At 46.7% G+C, this 17,071-nt stretch overlaps 1 protein-coding gene and 1 pseudogene across 2 annotated transcripts; one reads left to right on the top strand and one right to left on the bottom strand.

Annotated features, from left to right (window-relative positions):
* Positions 1–5,409: 5,409 nt before the first annotated feature.
* On the bottom strand, positions 5,410–11,023 carry LOC125519715 (putative plastidic glucose transporter 2). 2 transcript variants are annotated; one of them, XM_048684456.2, is made up of 14 exons: positions 10,725–11,023; positions 10,519–10,639; positions 10,288–10,355; positions 10,058–10,190; positions 9,505–9,604; positions 9,297–9,409; positions 9,106–9,199; positions 8,206–8,359; positions 7,963–8,106; positions 7,807–7,880; positions 7,649–7,734; positions 6,952–7,066; positions 5,944–6,128; positions 5,410–5,824 (listed from the first exon to the last, which is right to left on the bottom strand). In XM_048684456.2, the coding sequence occupies exons 1-13, from the start codon at positions 10,804–10,806 to the stop codon at positions 5,946–5,948; spliced, it is 1,467 nt and encodes a 488-aa protein (XP_048540413.1). In that variant the 5' UTR covers positions 10,807–11,023; the 3' UTR covers positions 5,410–5,824; positions 5,944–5,945. The 2 variants fall into 2 exon arrangements, with proteins under 2 accessions (XP_048540413.1, XP_048540414.1); XM_048684457.2 differs by having other exon boundaries at positions 10,519–10,636.
* A 3,599-nt stretch (positions 11,024–14,622) lies between these two features.
* On the top strand, positions 14,623–16,206 carry LOC147961937 (uncharacterized; annotated as a pseudogene).
* Positions 16,207–17,071: the final 865 nt, after the last annotated feature.

Below are 17,071 nucleotides of genomic sequence, written 5' to 3'. Positions count from 1 at the left end.
ACAATATGAAGTGCGTAAATAACAACATTCACAATTTTATTTTATTATCATCATTTGTGTTGAGTTTCATTCATTCATATATATATGTATTGACCCCCTTCTTCAAATTAGATGTTTCGGAAGCGGGATGAACTCCTAGCACCAGCTCGCATGCGAGCAATTCAAGAGGAATTGGCGGCATTCTTTCTTAACCACGTGATCGCTGAAGACGGAGAATACTATGTGGACCATGAGTCCGTATGTTAGGAGATTATATTTGTAAGAGATAATTATTGTATATATGTAGCCGGTAGTGTCGGATAGATATACGAGAACTTGTTGTTCGACCAATCTTTCGGAGAAGGAGAGGTGGTCGATATCACTTCTCTCTGTATGCATATATGTTCATGATGATCTTCTGTTTCCTTTGTTTGCTTACTAGCTAGCTAGCGTGTCTAGTCCTCTCTATACGTATGTATAGTACGTAGCGTCGACCAAGCACGGACATAAGAGAGGACACTTCTCTCTATTAATTATAGCTAGTTAACACAATATATGAAACACCTAAATTAACTCCCCAAGCCCCCCCCCCTCCCTAAATAAAAACAAAAACTCCAGCCACAGAAAAGTTGACGCGTGGATGCCTATTGGTCCCGGTTAATGCCACCAACCGGGACCAAAGGCCCTTCTGCCTGGGCTCCGCGCACAGGCCACGTGAAGGCACATCTGTCCCGGTTCTGGATTGAACCGAGACTAAAGGTACAGGGCATTAGTACCGGCCCTTTAGTCCCGGTTCAGGAACCGGGACAAAAGGCCCTTACGAACCGGAACAACAGGCCCTTTTTCTACTAGTGTGAGGAGGATGATGATGATGCACAGGATCGCAGCTGGCTGCTGTGCCATTGTGGATCAAGAGAAGCAACGAGTTAATTAGCTAGCACCGGGGGAGAGTGTGGTGCTGTGGTAACGAGTAGATCATGCTGTGTCCAAGTTTTAAGCAATGGTGCGGGCAGATACGTTGGGGCCCTCATCATATAGTAGCCGTGGTAACCAATTGTGATTTCGTGTGGTCGGCCCCGTACACGTCTTGCTGATTTGTTTAGTGCAGTCCGCCCGCTTTTGACTTGCCCGCCCGCCCGCTAGCGCCGCAAAGGTTTGCAGCACCGAAAACTAAAGAAACTGTTTTCATGTCTTCTCCCGGCGTGGGAACGTGTGGGGTGGCTGCCGGCAGGCCGGACACAGGCGGTGATGGGGTAGTGCCATGTCATCAACTGACGATTCAATCACTAGTAGCAAGGTGTCCGTGCATTGCACGGAACATCAAGATTTATTTTTTTACAAAACACCTGTTGTAAGTCACTCATGCAGAAGTAATTTCATGTGTAAAAACTAATGATATTTCGAGAATTTTATTGAAAAAATGGTATCTCAAGAATTTTATCGAAAAAAAAATAAAAGATTGAAGATAAGGTGAGGAGGAGTGGAGCGTGGTGGTGACTGGTGGTCAGACTGGGCGGAGGCATGAGGATGGACGGTGCCGGCAGGCGGCAGCGGCCACCATGCTAGATTGTTCCAGAGACTTCATTTTTTAATTGCTCAAAATGAGGTTGTGGGATATAAGGATGAACGAGGCAAGGCCTTATCTATAAATATAGAGAGAGGTGCGGGTATCTTTTGTAAAATTATTATAGTTTGCTTTCTATCCGTCAGATATAGATCGGATGGTCTATAATACAAGATGGCAGGCACACTATCATCACCAACTCAGTTTTTTATAAAAAGTAGAGATTTTGGGAAATCTCCAAGGACCCCTAAAACTAATAACATGGTATCTGTACACGAACGCGGTGTGTCTACGGATAGTGATGAAGCCGGTCATCCAACCATGCCCACATACATGTCAAAGCAGTTGAACAAACCAGATAAATTTTATGCAAACCGGATAGTTTTCATTCAAAATGGACCAAGTTCATTATATTTTCAACATATTTCAACTAAACCAAAGCGGACAAGACTTTTTTTAACCTAGTCTAAAGATCGCCATCCGTGGCGGGTCCGTGTCCCACGTCCTGTCTTCCCATGTCCGGCAAGCTCATTAGCCGTGAGCCACGGGAAGTGAAGTTGCGGGAGAAGAAGAGTAGGAGTGGCCTTCCTGGGACCCAAGCTAGTCGGCGCAACCGACGTGGAGCTGGAGTTGTCCACCGCACGCGACTCCTCTTTTGCCACCTCTACACCGACCTTCGCCCGCAGGTCGCACTCTAGTTTTCTGCCTCTTATGGGCTAGGTTGCTCGATTAGAATTAATAGATGAGCTGAGGTGGTAAAAAAAATATTGTCACATAAAGAAGAAATATGTGTTGTGCTATACTAACGATTTCAATGAGCTATTCATGAAACTCGTTAGCTCGTCCGTTAAGCCAATTTTTTTGGAACCTTCTAGAAGGTATCTGAACCCTTTTTTCTATTTCTTTTTCATTCTTCCTCTCTTTTTCCGTTTTCCTTTTCCCATTTCAAGATTTTTCATTTCTTTCCTTTTTATTTTCTTTCATATTTTTTCAAGTCTATTTTTCTTTTTCAACAAATGTTCACATTTTTAATTTGTGTTCACAAATTCACAAACTTTGTAGGAATTTTCAAAAAATGTTCCCATTTTCCAAATTCTGTTTAAAAATTTAAAATACATTCAGATTTTAAAAAAAAATGCAAATTCAAAAAAGTTTGGAAATTTCAAAAAATGTTCCCACTTTCTAATTTTGTTCAAAAATTTGAAAAAAATTCATGTTTTGTAATTTGTTCTCAAATTCAAAATAAAGTTCTAGGAATTTTAAAAATGTTTGCATTTTCCTTTTTTGTTCAGAAAAATTCAAATAATGTTCATGTTTTCAAATTTTGTACATAAACCCAAGAAATGATCCAGAGAATTTTCAAAAATGTTTGTGTTTCAGAAAAATTTCTCTTAATATTGAAAAATATTCTCATTTTCAATTTTTGTTAATGTTTGCATTTTTTTACAAAATGTTCTTGCTTCCAATTTGTTCCTTTTTTGCAAAAAAATGTTTGAGAATCACAAACAATGTTCGTGTTTCCGTGAATTGTTTGAGGTTTCAAAAAAATTCACAATATTGAAAATGTTCGTTTTTCAAAAATTATTTACTTTTTCGAAAAATAAAATCATGTCCAAAATTTCAAAATTGTTTTAATCTGTTGTGACTTATAGTTCATATACGATGGACTGCCATATTATACACAAATTCCCATGAATTACAGTGGGTAGCGACCTGGTTTCCAAGTAGGGGGTGCTCGGTGTTCGATCCCTCGCTGGGAATTTAGTTGTTGGTGTTTTTTGCGACGTTTAAAGTTTTGCCTTTTCGTTTGTTTCTTTTTAGTCTTGCGCTGCTAATCAAGCATAAGAGTTAGCCGGTAACAACGGCTACCACAGCGTGCGCAACACTATGAAGTCACGGGTTCGAATCCTTAGCGCTAGTGTGCTCCTCTTTTTGTGTTTTTTCACCTCGTGAACGCCAAGCCCAGGCATGCCACCCCTGTGCGAAACGTCGACTCTTTGACGCAAGGGGCGTCACATAGGAGCTCCTTGATGCCTGTGCAACAGGGGTGCCCATCGGGCTCGATAGCTCCTATTCAGCGTGTACGTCGCTCGCGAGCGGGAGCGCGCGCACCCCGCTGCTCCCCGTGCGAACAATTGGGCTGACCGTATTTGCAACCGGTTCTTTCTTTTCTTAATTTTTTCTTTCGGTTTTTTCCGTCTTCTTTTTTCTCTTTTTCTTTCTCTTCAAATCCTCTTTTTTTATTTATTTTTTATTTTTATCTTTTTAACTTCTTCTTATTCGGTTTTTCAAAATCCGCGAGCATTTTGCTGAAATCTAGGAACATCATGTTTCAAATTAGTAAACACTTTACAAAATCGGTGAACATTTTCTTAAATTCAATTGTTCTTCATCAAATTCAAAAATAATTCATCATATGTTCAAAAAATTGATGAAACTTTTAAATATGTTAAACATATTCAAAATTAATCATCAAATTCAAAATTTTCGTCAAATTCTAAATTAGTTCATCAACCTAAAAAATTTCATAATATCAAAAAATGTTTATGAAATTTATAAAATTTTCATCATATTAAAAAAATCATCAACTTCGAAAAATGTTCTCAAATTCAAAAAAATGTTCATTGAATTTAAACGTAAAAATTTTTTGAATCCGCAAACATTTTTTGAATGAACGGTTTGGTAAAATTCATGAATATTTATTTAATCCGCCAAACATTTTTTAAACACGAAGCTTTTATGATTTCTGCAAGATTTTTCCAAAATGCAGTTTTAAAAAAAACTGTTTATAAATTTGGAATTCATTATAAATTTCCAATATTTTCCAAAATTCTGGGCATGTTTGCCAGCGCCTCAGGCGCCAAGTAGGGGCTCCCATTGGGCTTCAGCTCATAAAGCGGATTTAATCCAGATGCACCAAGCTCCCCTTGCTCTAGCAACTATAAGAGCCCAGGTTATCAAGCTCAGATTTTATATACCTAAAGATGCAATGATGGTTGATGAGTGATGACCCATGTACTTCTTCAAAGACAAGTGTTGCTAAGAAGCTGTATGAGTTCTTATTTTTATTTTAGAGATCCAAAATCAAATTATATTTTTTTGTACAGCAAAAATCAAACTATATCTTAGTTTTACTGTAGTGATAATTAAATCCATAAACTGATGATACTATCAAAAGGGAATCAGAGATCAGTAGTGATACTTTTTCCTGCTGTGTGCTCATAGATCACACTCGAAATCACCAAAACACTGCAGCCATTTCCCCTACTATCGCTCACGAGCAACATACGCAACACCGCAATTACCAAAGACGAGCTTCCTGAGCACGCGTTCCTCATAGATGGATCGAAATCGTCATCAGGCTCAGGATCGGTGGTTCTTTGAAGAAAAGTGTAAGGCTATGGCCCTGTTTGGTTCAGCTATGGATTTCTAAAAGCAGTTGTGAAAAATCTGCTGTGGAAAAACAGCTATGAAAAATCTGATGCGAAAAAGATGTAGGTTATTTGGCAAACCAGCTGATACAGCTTTTTTAGATTTTGGCCCACAACGGAATCAGATTTTGGAAAACACGTCCTGAGCTGCTTCAGCTTTTGGTTTAGATTTTGGCAGTGGATTTCTAGAATCGGATTCTACTGGATTCGCCTTTTAGTTTAGATTCTGCTGCGCGGCAGCGGAATCTGTCGATAAAAGCTGAACCAAACAAGGCCTATATGTGTTGTGTAGCTAACTTCAACAGCTTCCTCCCCCGCAAAAAAAAAGAACTTCAACAACTTACTGTTTTTTGAATCACTGGCACCTCTAAACAGGGCACATAGCTCTTCATTTCCCTATAAACCGAGCAAACCCGGGTAGAAGCTGGAGTAGAATACATTCGACGAGGCATGTCACTGCTGTTATTTATTCCAAACAATAGTAAACCGTTTCGACAGCGTTCGTTCATCAGTATCCAAAATCCAGTCTGCCCTTACTGACGAAACAGTTAAGCACAACACAACACAATTATAGTACATAGGGCCAACTATCAGCCTATGCAGACAAGAGCCTCCTCGCGAGTCTGTCATGTATGTATGTATTCCTACGATAGTATGCCACTGCTCTAGCGGTCACAGGTTCGTGCACGGCCGGGAACTTACACCGAGCGTAGGGCGATTCTGTCCGCAAGAGATGATCAGATCACTTGATCTGGGAACAGACCGCCCACCCGGCTGGTGTTCAGCAACAAAAACGTCGCTGAATTCATTCCTTCCCAGCGTGCATAAGAAGGCACTGCCTCGGTAAAACCTGCAACGACAAGGGCCTGTAAGTTTCCTCAACGCGCCGCTTGCATGCAATCCACATGCCCTAGCTAGACAGAGATGATCTGAAATGGTCTGTGTTGAGGGAAAGAGCAGAGGGTTTACCTTTACTGTGTTTGTAACAGTGAAACTTCTATCTCCTGCAAAGTTTTTCCTTTGGTTTCGACTACGTGTCGCCGCACAAATATTGCTCCTACCACACACGCTGATGAGAACATTGTGTACAGAACCTGTGGACCAAGTTGCTCCAGAAGTCGCAAGAATAACAAACTGACGAAGAAGTTGACGCCCTGCCCATTACAATCAAGCATCGTGTGTAAGCAAAAGAGGAAACAATTTATAACTCAAGGAAATTCGACATGGAATAGAACTATAATCAAGGATATCTAGTGCATTCTTGTCTACTGATATTCCAGCTCTTCATTGGAAAAATCTACAGAAGCTGTCTGCATCGATTTAGCCGCTGGTTAAATTATACATACAGTAGCAACCATATTTGGGTATAAATTAAAACCATGGTTGCATGATGAGGATTGACTGCATAAACATTTCACGGTTACTTCTGTTTCTCTTCTTAATAGCACGCGAGAGATGCATTAATTCTGCTAGATAGAAAAAGACTTCAGCCTACAACATCTAACACTTCATGACCACAACAAAAGTGCTTTCAATCTTCATAACATGCAGAGGGTCAGTATACCAGTTTGGCACCCTCTTGCAGTCTTGCAACGTAACACTGCTTGGCTACTTGCAAGTTATAAAATCATACGAACAACCTGGCTAACTCATAACTGACAGAAACTAGTCAATTCTTCAATTGCTTACAACAGTATAACTGGATATACGACCATAACCTCTGTCTGTTTTCCCTATTCCATTCAAAGGGTGTGCATGTCTAGACTTTTACCCAAATTTGAGCACTACTGAGCACTAAGGTATTTTTGTTGTTTTCTAGTTTATGCATTTACTCTCAGCTGAACCAAAGCCCATGACAAAGTAGCGTACAAATTTAAAATGCATATTTTTTTTCCATATTGGCAGATTTTGTTTGATCTGATGAAAAACATTTAGCTTGATCCAATGGTTGCTTCATGCTGAAAATAGAACTCTTACCCAGTGCACTGACATACACAGAGCCATAGCTTTGGCCCGAATTTTGTTTGGGAAAATCTCAGGCAAAAGAAGTCCTGGAACTGGGCCTGCTCCCAACGAAAATGCCAAGACAAACCTGCCAACAAAATGTCCAACTATAAGTACCATATGTACCATAGTTATCTTATAATTATAAGAAAGAAAAATATAACTGGCAAAAAAGTTAAGGAGTCCTACCATGAGAACATAGGCAAAAATGCTTCATATGTTGGTTAACTGAATAGAAAGTAACTACCATAGCGGCTCAGCGGTGGCCTAGCCAGATTCCTTGACCTCTACGGGTGCAAATATCGAATGTAGCTATGGGTTTGGGGAGGGCAGGTGGGTAGGGGGGAGATCATAGATCAATCCCCACACCCCTGTCACATGTGCTGCTCACTTGGCAAGTCCTTTAGCCACCTCAGAGCTAACAGGTGACCCTAGCCTTGTCAGAATTTTGTGAACGTGCTAAGCCGGCAATCAAGGTTATGTTTGGCTATCTGAATCGCGGTGGTTTTGCTCAAAACTATCGATGTGGTAGTTGTGAGCAACAGTGACAGTTAAAGTGGTGGTTTGAGGGAACTTATTCAACATAGATGATTTGAAGAACCAAAACTAAGGTTGAGAAACTTGCATGGTAGAACCAAGCTACTAAATGGTATAAATCTGCATGACTTACAGCAGTATCCCACCAACCGAAAGATACACACTTGCAGAACCAAGGTGACGATTCGCTCCAATAGCCTGAAGTCCCATTGAGAAGGCCTATACGTTACACCAGTAAGGAAGTGCAGTCAGTAATATTCCATATATCTTACAATTACAGTAATTGCTCACCATGAAAAAGAAGCTTCCTACAAGAAGCATTTTCCTGCCTAGTTTGTCCATTAGAAGCATAGCTATAATAGAACCTGGCAGCGAACACAGCAAAATAAGATCAGCAGCTGAATATAGCAGAGCAGTACCAAGAACAAACAGCTTTAATGGGCTTACCTAACAAATTTGCAATCCCCATGCATATATTGGCAAGGCTAGAGGGCACCCCCACACTTCTGAACACAGTTGATGAGAAATAGAACACAGAATTTATGCCCGATAACTGTTGTAAAGCAAAGAGCGTTGTGCCAATAAAAACAACTGTAGCAAAAAAGGGACTTGTAATGAACAAACTTCAAGGAAGAACAGAGATAAGGTCACACTGAAGCAGAAAAATGCGACACAATCGACAGCTTGTACCATTGAAGTGGCGGCCATAAAACAACTCTGAGAACTTCACACTTTCCCCATCATCTCCTCTCTCCGATCGAGAAAGTTCTGCCATAGCAGATTTTACGTGAAGAGGGCCTAGAAGCTTCTCAAACTGCATTTCTGCTTCGTTTGTTCTTCCACACTGCATAGAAGAACAGGACTCTTTAAATTGTTTAGAAGACTGCTAAACATGTTACTTCCTAGATGTAAGTTGTGTGTGAGCACGCACGCGTTGGAACTGAAGAAACAAAATAATACACCCTGGACCATAGTCAGAGATGTATACATATCGCAATACAAACAAAATGTGAGGTACCTAGAATTTCATTGATCTGCACCAGGAATATATATGTGTTGTATCTGACCTATATGTGTCAATGGATTCATCTTCCTTCATATTTTCGAGCAGATAAATTATAAATATACCTAATATTACTTAAGTAGCAGTAGGCAATAATTTCCTGAAGGGACAAAAGGCTGTAGGGTGGTGGATAAAGATTGTAGCCAACGGCCCAATGTACAGATTGTTCGATTCAACACATACCCAATTTAGAGAACAACCTTCATAAACTAGTGAAAACTGGAAAGACCTGCACATCTATATTGCAGACAGTTTACCAAAACTTGTGCTGTTTCTAAAAGATAACTCCGAAGTTCGGTGCAGTAAAATGATATCCAAGGTTCTGCTCAGAAAATCAACGCCCTATTTTATGACTAGCAAAGGCACATAACATCAAACTATAGAAGCCCATTCAGAGAGCAGTGGGTATTTCCATGGGTTTGAATCTTTGAATTGATAAATGGGAAGGGTGACATGAGAAAACAAGCAATATCCAGGCGTGTTCAAGAAAAGAAAAAGGAAAAGGCAATATTCCTAAGTGAAGGCACCTTATATAGCCACTGGGGGCTCTCAACACAGAACTCCATAGCAATAGCTTGTAAAACTGCTGGGACAGCTGAAACCCAGAAACACACTCTCCACCTGCCATTGGAAGGATAATGTCAGTAAATATCAGTTTTGTACACATCAATTGTAACACACAAGTAAAGATTGAAGAAGTAGAGCACAAGCTTCTGACCATCTATCAATGTCCTTGACAGGGGTACCGACTAGAAGAGAAAATAAGATTCCCAGACAGGTCGCAATCTGAACAAAGCTGCCATACATGCCCCTCACAGAGGGGGGAGAGACCTAGATTCAAGCAGGTAGGTGATAGTGAGCACCGGCGAAGTATGTTGATATCTGCTGTTAGCAATCGTGCATTGACAAAAATACGAGATGCATACCTCCGTTATATAGAGCGAAGCCACCGGTGGACCCAACCCCATTCCTGCTCCAACCAATAATCTTCCAAATAGCATTCCTTCCAGGCTGTTGGTGAGAGCACTGCAAAATGTTTTTCTCTTCTTCAGTATGGTCTAGCAAAACATAGTTGCACGAATGGTTTGTATACAAATCATATAAAAACAAATCGAGAGCAGCCATGGTTCCTTCCTAGATCAGATTAAGTAGTAATATTTGCAAAACAAAGCATACTAAAAATGATTGTAGACGGCACAGGCTGCTGGTATTTTAGTTCCTGGTCTAATTGTATTTTGCTGGTGCAAGTAAATCCCACATAATGACCAGATCAGCAGTCAGCAGTCAGCAGCCAGCAGTCAATGTGTATATTCATTTAAAACACCCAGCAATCAATTACTAGTATACTTGCAATAAAAAAGAAGGAATACTCGCAGGTGGCAATTAAACAAAATTAACTAGACTGGAGAGAGACAAGTATTGATTTAACAGGCTTATGGCTTGTGAATGAAATGGTGTCATACTACAAATAGATGGTACCTTAAGGCGGCTCCCACGATCATGGGCAGGGTGCTGAGCTGAAAAGCGCGGCGCCGGCCGATTCCGTCGGCGACTGAGCCGCTGAAGAGGCACCCGACGAACGCTCCCCCCAAGCATATGCTCACCACGAGCCCTGCGTCCACGGAACCACACACGCAAATCTCATGACCGGGCCCCAAACAAAGCAACCAAGGCCGTGCATACGGAGGGAGGGCTCGTGTGCCGCGTACCTTCGGCCAGCGTGTTGCCGGCGAATCCGAGGTCGGCGGAGATGCTCTCGAGCGGCTCGTTCACCACCCTGCACCAACCACCATGGCATCAGCACGAAACAGACATGCGGGACATGCGTGAGATGAGATCCCTCTAGCAGAAAAACGAGGGGGGCGTGCGCGTGAGGTGGAGCCCGTGGGGACGGGGGTGACCGGGCACGGGACGATGAGCGAGCGAGCGCAGGCACGCACCCTGTGTGGTAGCCGAAGAGGAAGGAGGTGACGGTGGCGACGCACACGTGCGGCAGCGACCGGCGCCACGACGGGCCCGCCCCTGCTCCGCCTCCTCCTGCTCCGTCGGGCGTCTTCTCTGCTGTCGGATCTAAGACGTCACGGAGATTCGACCGGCGGCAGATTAAAGCGAAATGCGAAGGGGATCGGTGGAGGGGCGCACGGACCTGGCGTCTCGAGGTCGGGATCCATGGCGGCGTCGCGGGACGGCACGCGCTTGTACGCCGCGGTGCCGAGCTTCCACCGCATCGCCCCGCAGGAGGAGATTGGGGGATCGGGGGCGAGGGGAGGGAGAGAGAGAGAAAGGGATCTGGGAGAGGGAGCGCGCGCCTATATTGGGGCTGGGCGCGTGTCGCTGGGCTGAGTGGCACGGAGGAGGAGGGAGATTTGACTGCCTTTTGAGTCGCAGCACGGGGACCGACCAGCGCCGAGAAGAAGGACGGAGAAGGTGGTGGTGGTGGTGGTGGTGGGGAGAAAGAGAAATGCCTTTGCTTCTTTTCTCCGTTGGTTGGCGAGGCGAGATGCGTGCGGGTGGCGCTCGCGCCGCCGCGTGGCCGCCCGCGGGGATCCAGGACCGTCGCCACCGGGCCGGGCCCACCGCGCTCCGTCGGCGGGCTGAACACCGTCGGTTCCCCACTTGCAAATCCGAGACAATGACCAGAGCATCCCCAACATCAACCCGCAAAAGTCTTGTTCGTTTTTATATCCGGATGCGGTTCGCAAAAATAATATCAGCGTGAGTCATCCAATGCTAATCACAAAGTGTCCGATTGAAAGGGGAGATAAGAGGAGAACAATTCATGTGAAGAGATAAAAAAATGAGGACGACCATGCGGAGGCTTTTGGTGGGTCAAAGTGAATGTCGAGACTTCGGTATAGCTCTCTCCCCATTTTTGTCTCCGATTTTTGCTGAAAAATGGGCGTCCGGACCACTTTATAGACCGATGCAGGCCCGTGTTAGATTGCAAAAGTGAACAAAAGTGCCCGCTCGTACATATACCGGGGTTTTGCAGCTCCCCTTTGAACTTTGGAGATGCGCTCACGCGTCAAATAATTCATTTCACAACCGAATACCTCAAAACCATACTATTACATGCAATGTAAAACCTAGCCTCGGCAGAGCTCGTCCGACTCCACCATGCCCAAATCCCCTGGCCGACTGCGTTCCCCAAAGTGTTAGTCCGGTTGCGGTTGGGCATAAGACACAAGCTGACTTACAGGACTCAAGACTTCGCCGTCTTCTATGCCCTATTCCACCGGTGGGCAAGCAAAGCGCGGTCAGCTGTTTTGTTTTGTTCCTCGCGCTCTCTGCCAACTAGTGAAATGCAGGACAGGAGGACCCGACGGCGGACGGAGGGAGAGGCATAGATCAGCAGGTTTGCACGGTGACATGGCTCTTTCAATTTTGGACTTGGGTACAGTTCGGCCTATTTTACATGACACACCGGAAAACTTGAATTACCTATAACTTTACAGCTTTTGTTGAATCTCAACAAAAAAAAACTTTACAACATGCCTTGTAAAGATACTCTTTTTTGCACGAAAGGAACCAAAACTGCCCCGACTTCACCTCTAAGGGCATGAACAAACGAAGCATCACCTAGTAATGCCTCGGCCCATCCAGCTAGGTAGAAAAGAAAACGAGGCATCGACTTTGTACTTATCGCCCAACACGCTAAACCGAGCCAACCATTGCCATGCCCCCACACTGGCGTCATCTTCTACCTCCCATGTGAGCACCCAGTTCCATCTCTCACCTCCTTTTCCTCTCTTTCTCCTCTCTCTTTTCCCTTCTCCCATGAAGTGGCCGGCTCCTCTGCAAGCCACTCTAATACACTGCGAGGCTACCATACCAGCTCCACCTGGCATCCGAGCCTAGTTGAACACCGAGGCATCCGGTTTGAAGCATACCATTGGCCATGCCCTAAATGCCGGTAATCATGAGCAAACTCTCACAGTTATTAATGCTGAGGATACCGTTGTCTGGCCTCATGATGAACTTCTTTTTTAAAATGAAGTGATTATGGTGATGAATGATGACGTGAAAGGGTATAGGTATGCTAAGGTCAACTACAACACCACACCGTATTTGGTCCGCCCTGTCCATTTGGATCGAAATGAACAAATATCACGGGCCAACACACAGCCTCAGTCGCAAAAATATGTTTGCCTTGTGTCCACCTAGACCCATTTATATATGACGTAAATTTAAGATTAATTTGTATTCAGACGAACACTAGACTGACATGCGCATGTCGTCTAGGCCTCAGGCCCACATGTCTGCCGTCCAACCACTTCCCACTGGCCCCATTAAATCCGAACACGTCAATGGGTCCGCATGTCAGCCATCCAGCCGCCCACACCGAGGTTCTTTTTCATGGCTAGTCCGTGCGCGTGGACCGGCCAGTCCACTTCCAAAGCACATCCACACTATTTCCCTTCCCGACAAGCTCTAGCCCGCGTCGCCCATGCTCGCGCCGGCGGCCGTCACCCATCGGCCAACAATGGGGATGTGGAAGTGGGGATCCCTGACGCGTCGGAAAAGCGCGACCATGAAGCGGGGTCGTCTTCTAGGTTGTCGGGGCCAAGGAGCGCCGCCGGCTTTTCCATCTCGGCGACCTCCGCGGCGCCGGCCCTACATCATTGTGGAGTTCTGGCGAGCTCAAGCAGTCTGGAGGATAGAGTTAGCCAATGTACTGGCATGGCATGCTGATCCTCTTTGGAAACAGTTAACAGAATGTGTTGTCTGAGGAGAAGAATATGTGCAACTTCTGAAAAAAAAGCAGATTCCATTATCTTCTAAAAATCACCGGCATGAAACAACGACAGGAGATAAAGTTGCCCGCCCAAACAAATTACATGGTCATCACCATTCACCAATCCCAGCCCTGAGTCTCTGACTACTGAATCAACAATATATGCTGCACGGCATGTATGTTGCAGAGCCTGGTCGAGCTTCAGGACAATTGATCCACATGTGCCGATCAAAGCCCCCCGCTTGCTCCAGCAAACAACCATACCAGGAGCTGGCAGGAACGGGCATATGGATTTTTTTACCATCAGACGATGTTAACTGAATTCAGAGAAAGTGTTTTGTATCTGAAAAGTCTTGGACTGAATCGACTGCGTCCCCGAGTTGCGGGTCAGACCGCTGAAGCCACATGGAAGTGGCCAGCTTCATTCGTAGCCACACCTGCCTCTTTTTTCCAAAATGTGATTGGCAGTCTGTTTAACTGAGATGCACCTCGTGAGAGATTCTGCCTTTCTTCTTCAAGGAGCACTGCATTTCGACATGATTACATTTCAAGAACAGGTGAGGTGCTCCACCATATTCGTTCTGTCTTCGGCATACAGAGCATAAGGGATCATCATCAATGCCTCACATTCAAACATTCTTCTGGGTCAATGGACTGTCCCATGCAAGCCTCCAAATAAAATGGTTTACTTTACCTGGACAAGGCAAGCTCCAAATTAACTTCCAGGCTTGATTCTTTGTACCATCCGCATGCATCACTTGAGCTTTCCACAGCTGCACATGTCCTGCATGAGCCAAACACATGACAGTTCTCAACAACATTGCTTATGGAAATATACCAAGATAATGTGGTTCCTATGAGAAGAACATAAAAGATAAGGGCTCCGCTGAACAACAGCCTCCCTGTATTCGACTATTAGCTGGAAACAGTTAAAATAAAGGCTATTAGTTCGAACTTATGTGTCACACCTAATCAGCTGATTAGTATGCCTAGGTGCTGGCTGGCGGGCCCAGCCAGCTGGCCTGCCAAGTGGAGGCGTGGGTGCGTTAAGGGTGGCCGCCTGTGGCCGTGTGGAGGCATGCGTGTGTAGATCATTCTCTGTATCCAAACCTTCCTCTACAATCCTAACCCCTTCTCCAAGCTCATCCCCCTTCCTCACCTGCTCCCTCTCACCTACTCTAGATCGCCGATCCCCTCTCCGATCAGGGGCGTTACATTGGTATTCAGAGCCAAAAAAAATTTCCCCCTCGCCGCCGCTGCACCTTCTGAAGCTTGGGAGGTGGATCGGTAACATCCACCGCGCACGGTGCGAGTCCGCTCGTCGGATCTCGCCCAAAATCCGTCGCGGGGTTCGATCCCCTTTCAGGCAGGAGCAACGGCGCCCTCGAAGCCCTCCGTTGCGACGCGGCAAGTCCTGGAAGCCATGGAGGAAGGGAACGCCCACATCGCGAAGATGCTCGACTCCCTCCTCACCAAGCTCGACGAGCAAACCGCTCTCCGCGACAAGCAACTCGAGGTGCAGATCGCCTTCAACAACCAGATCTCGGCGGAGCTGCGGGGCCTCTCGCGGCAGCTCGATCTGACGCAGGCAGACATCGATGCGACCTGCAAGACCGTCGACGGCTCGACCTCACCAGCGGGCTCTGTCACCACGCTGGTACCACCACCACCACCACCGCCGCCGCCACCACCGCCTCCGCGCCATCAGCCCCCTCACGCGGAGCCCCATCGTCCCGCCTCTGCTCACGCTCGTCTGGGGGACAACCGACCACCACTCAATCCGGTTCCCCCTCTCGGTGCGCCCATGGCTGGGGTCACCGCGCCGCCACCCAGCCCCAGCCACCCAGAGAGCTCCTACCACAAACCCCCAAAACACGATTTCCCCCGTTTCGACGGATCCGCACCCTACCTATGGCTGGATCGTTGCTTGGCATACTTTGAGCTCTACAAGGTGGGTCAGCAATTTTGGGTGCCTACCGCTGCTCTGTACATCGAGGGGCAGGCGGCACACTGGCTCCAGGCGTTTCGCCAGAGTCACCGCAACCTGACATGGGACATGTTCTGCGCCGCCGTGCTCGAAGAGTTTGGTGCGGACGAGTTCGAGCTCACTATGCATCGTCTCCTTCAGCTACGGCAGACGGGCAGCGTCGCCGATTATCGCACGGCGTTTGATGAACTCATGTATCACCTTCTGGCGTTGGATCCCTCCATCAACAACAAGTTCTTCATCACCCAGTTTTTGTTGGGACTGAAGGACGAGCTGCGCGCTGCAGTTCGTCTACAAGCCTCGTCGAGCATCATCCGCGCATCCGTGCTGGCGCGCATTCAGGAGGAAGAGCTGGGCACGACACGTCCACGGGGCCGACCAGTTCCTCCATGGCGTCCTCCTCCACCAACAAACGCGGCTCAAGCCAAGCGGCAGCCCCGCGCGTTGTCGGCGACGAATTCGCTCGGGAGCGCCAGTTGCGGGATTACAGGTGCGCCAACAACCACTGCTTCAAGTGCGGCGACAAATACTCACGGGAGCACCGCTGCGCGCAGCCGGCACAGTTGCTCACCATACACGTGGGGGAGCATGGGGAGGTTCTCTCCGACGACGCGATCCATGCTCTCCAGCTCTTGGACGAGCCCGCTCCACCAGATCGGCCTGCGGAGTGCTGCGTTCTGTCAGCCCAGGCGCTGGACGGCTCCGACTCGCCGAGCACTATTCGCCTGCGCGCCTTGGTCGGGAACCAAGTCATGCTGCTCCTCCTCGACTCGGGCAGCACCCACAGCTTCGTCAAGAAGAGCTTCGTCGACCGCATCGGCGCACAAACCCAACCTCTGCCGCCGGTGGAAATACGGGTTGCCAACGGCGATCGCCTCACCTGTGATCGCATCATACCCGACCTGAAGTGGTGGATGCTGTTGGGTTTCGTAGTAATTTCAAAAAATTTCCTACGCACATGCAAGATCATGTGATGCATAGCAACGAGGGGGAGAGTGTTGTCTACGTACCCAATGCAGACCGACTGCGGAAGCGATGACACGACGTAGAGGAAGTAGTCGTACGTCTTCACGATCCAACCGATCAAGCACCGAAACTATGGCACCTCCGAGTTCGAGCACACGTTCAGCTCGATGACGATCCCCGGACTCCGATCCAGCAAAGTGTCGGGAAAGAGTTCCGTCAGCACGACGGCGTGGTGACGATCTTGATGAACTACAGCAGCAGGGCTTCGCCTAAACTCCGCTACAGTATTATCGAGGAATATGGTGGCAGGGGGCACCGCACACGGCTAAGGAATAGATCACGTGGATCAACTTGTGTGTCTAGAGGTGCCCCCTGCCTCCGTATATAAAGGAGTAGAGGGGGGAGGCTGGCCGGCCAAGGAGGAGGCGCCAGGAGAGTCCTACTCCCTCTGCGAGTAGGATTCCCCCCCCCCCCCCCCCCAATCCTAGTTGGAATAGGATTCGCGGAGGGGGAAAAGAGGAAGAGGGGGCCGGCCACCTCTCCTAGTCCTAATAGGACTAGGGGAAGGGGGAGGCGCGCAGCCCATCTAGGGCAGCCCCTTCTCTTTTCCACTAAGGCCCACTATGGCCCATTTAGCTCCCGGGGGGTTCCGGTAACCCTCCCGGTACTCCGGTAAAATCCCGATTTCACCCGGAACACTTCCGATGTCCAAACATAGGCTTCCAATATATCAATCTTTACGTCTCGACCATTTCGAGACTCCTCGTCATGTCCGTGATCACATCCGGGACTCCGAACAACCTTC

This window comes from Triticum urartu, chromosome 7A, assembly GCF_056163025.1.
Source record: "Triticum urartu cultivar PI428250 chromosome 7A, HENAU_Tu73, whole genome shotgun sequence".
Lineage (NCBI taxonomy): Eukaryota > Viridiplantae > Streptophyta > Magnoliopsida > Poales > Poaceae > Triticum > Triticum urartu.
This window is presented reverse-complemented; position numbering and strand designations above follow the sequence as displayed.

Excerpts from the sequence above, each read along its gene's own strand:
- LOC125519715 (XM_048684456.2), bottom strand. The coding sequence starts at position 10,806 with ATGCGGTGGAAGCTCGGCACCGCGGCGTACAAGCGCGTGCCGTCCCGC. Across the intron at positions 9,200-9,296 it reads GTCAAGGACATTGATAGATG|GTGGAGAGTGTGTTTCTGGG; the intron begins GTCAGAAGCTTG and ends TTCCAATGGCAG. Across the intron at positions 7,881-7,962 it reads GGGGATTGCAAATTTGTTAG|GTTCTATTATAGCTATGCTT; the intron begins GTAAGCCCATTA and ends GTTCGCTGCCAG.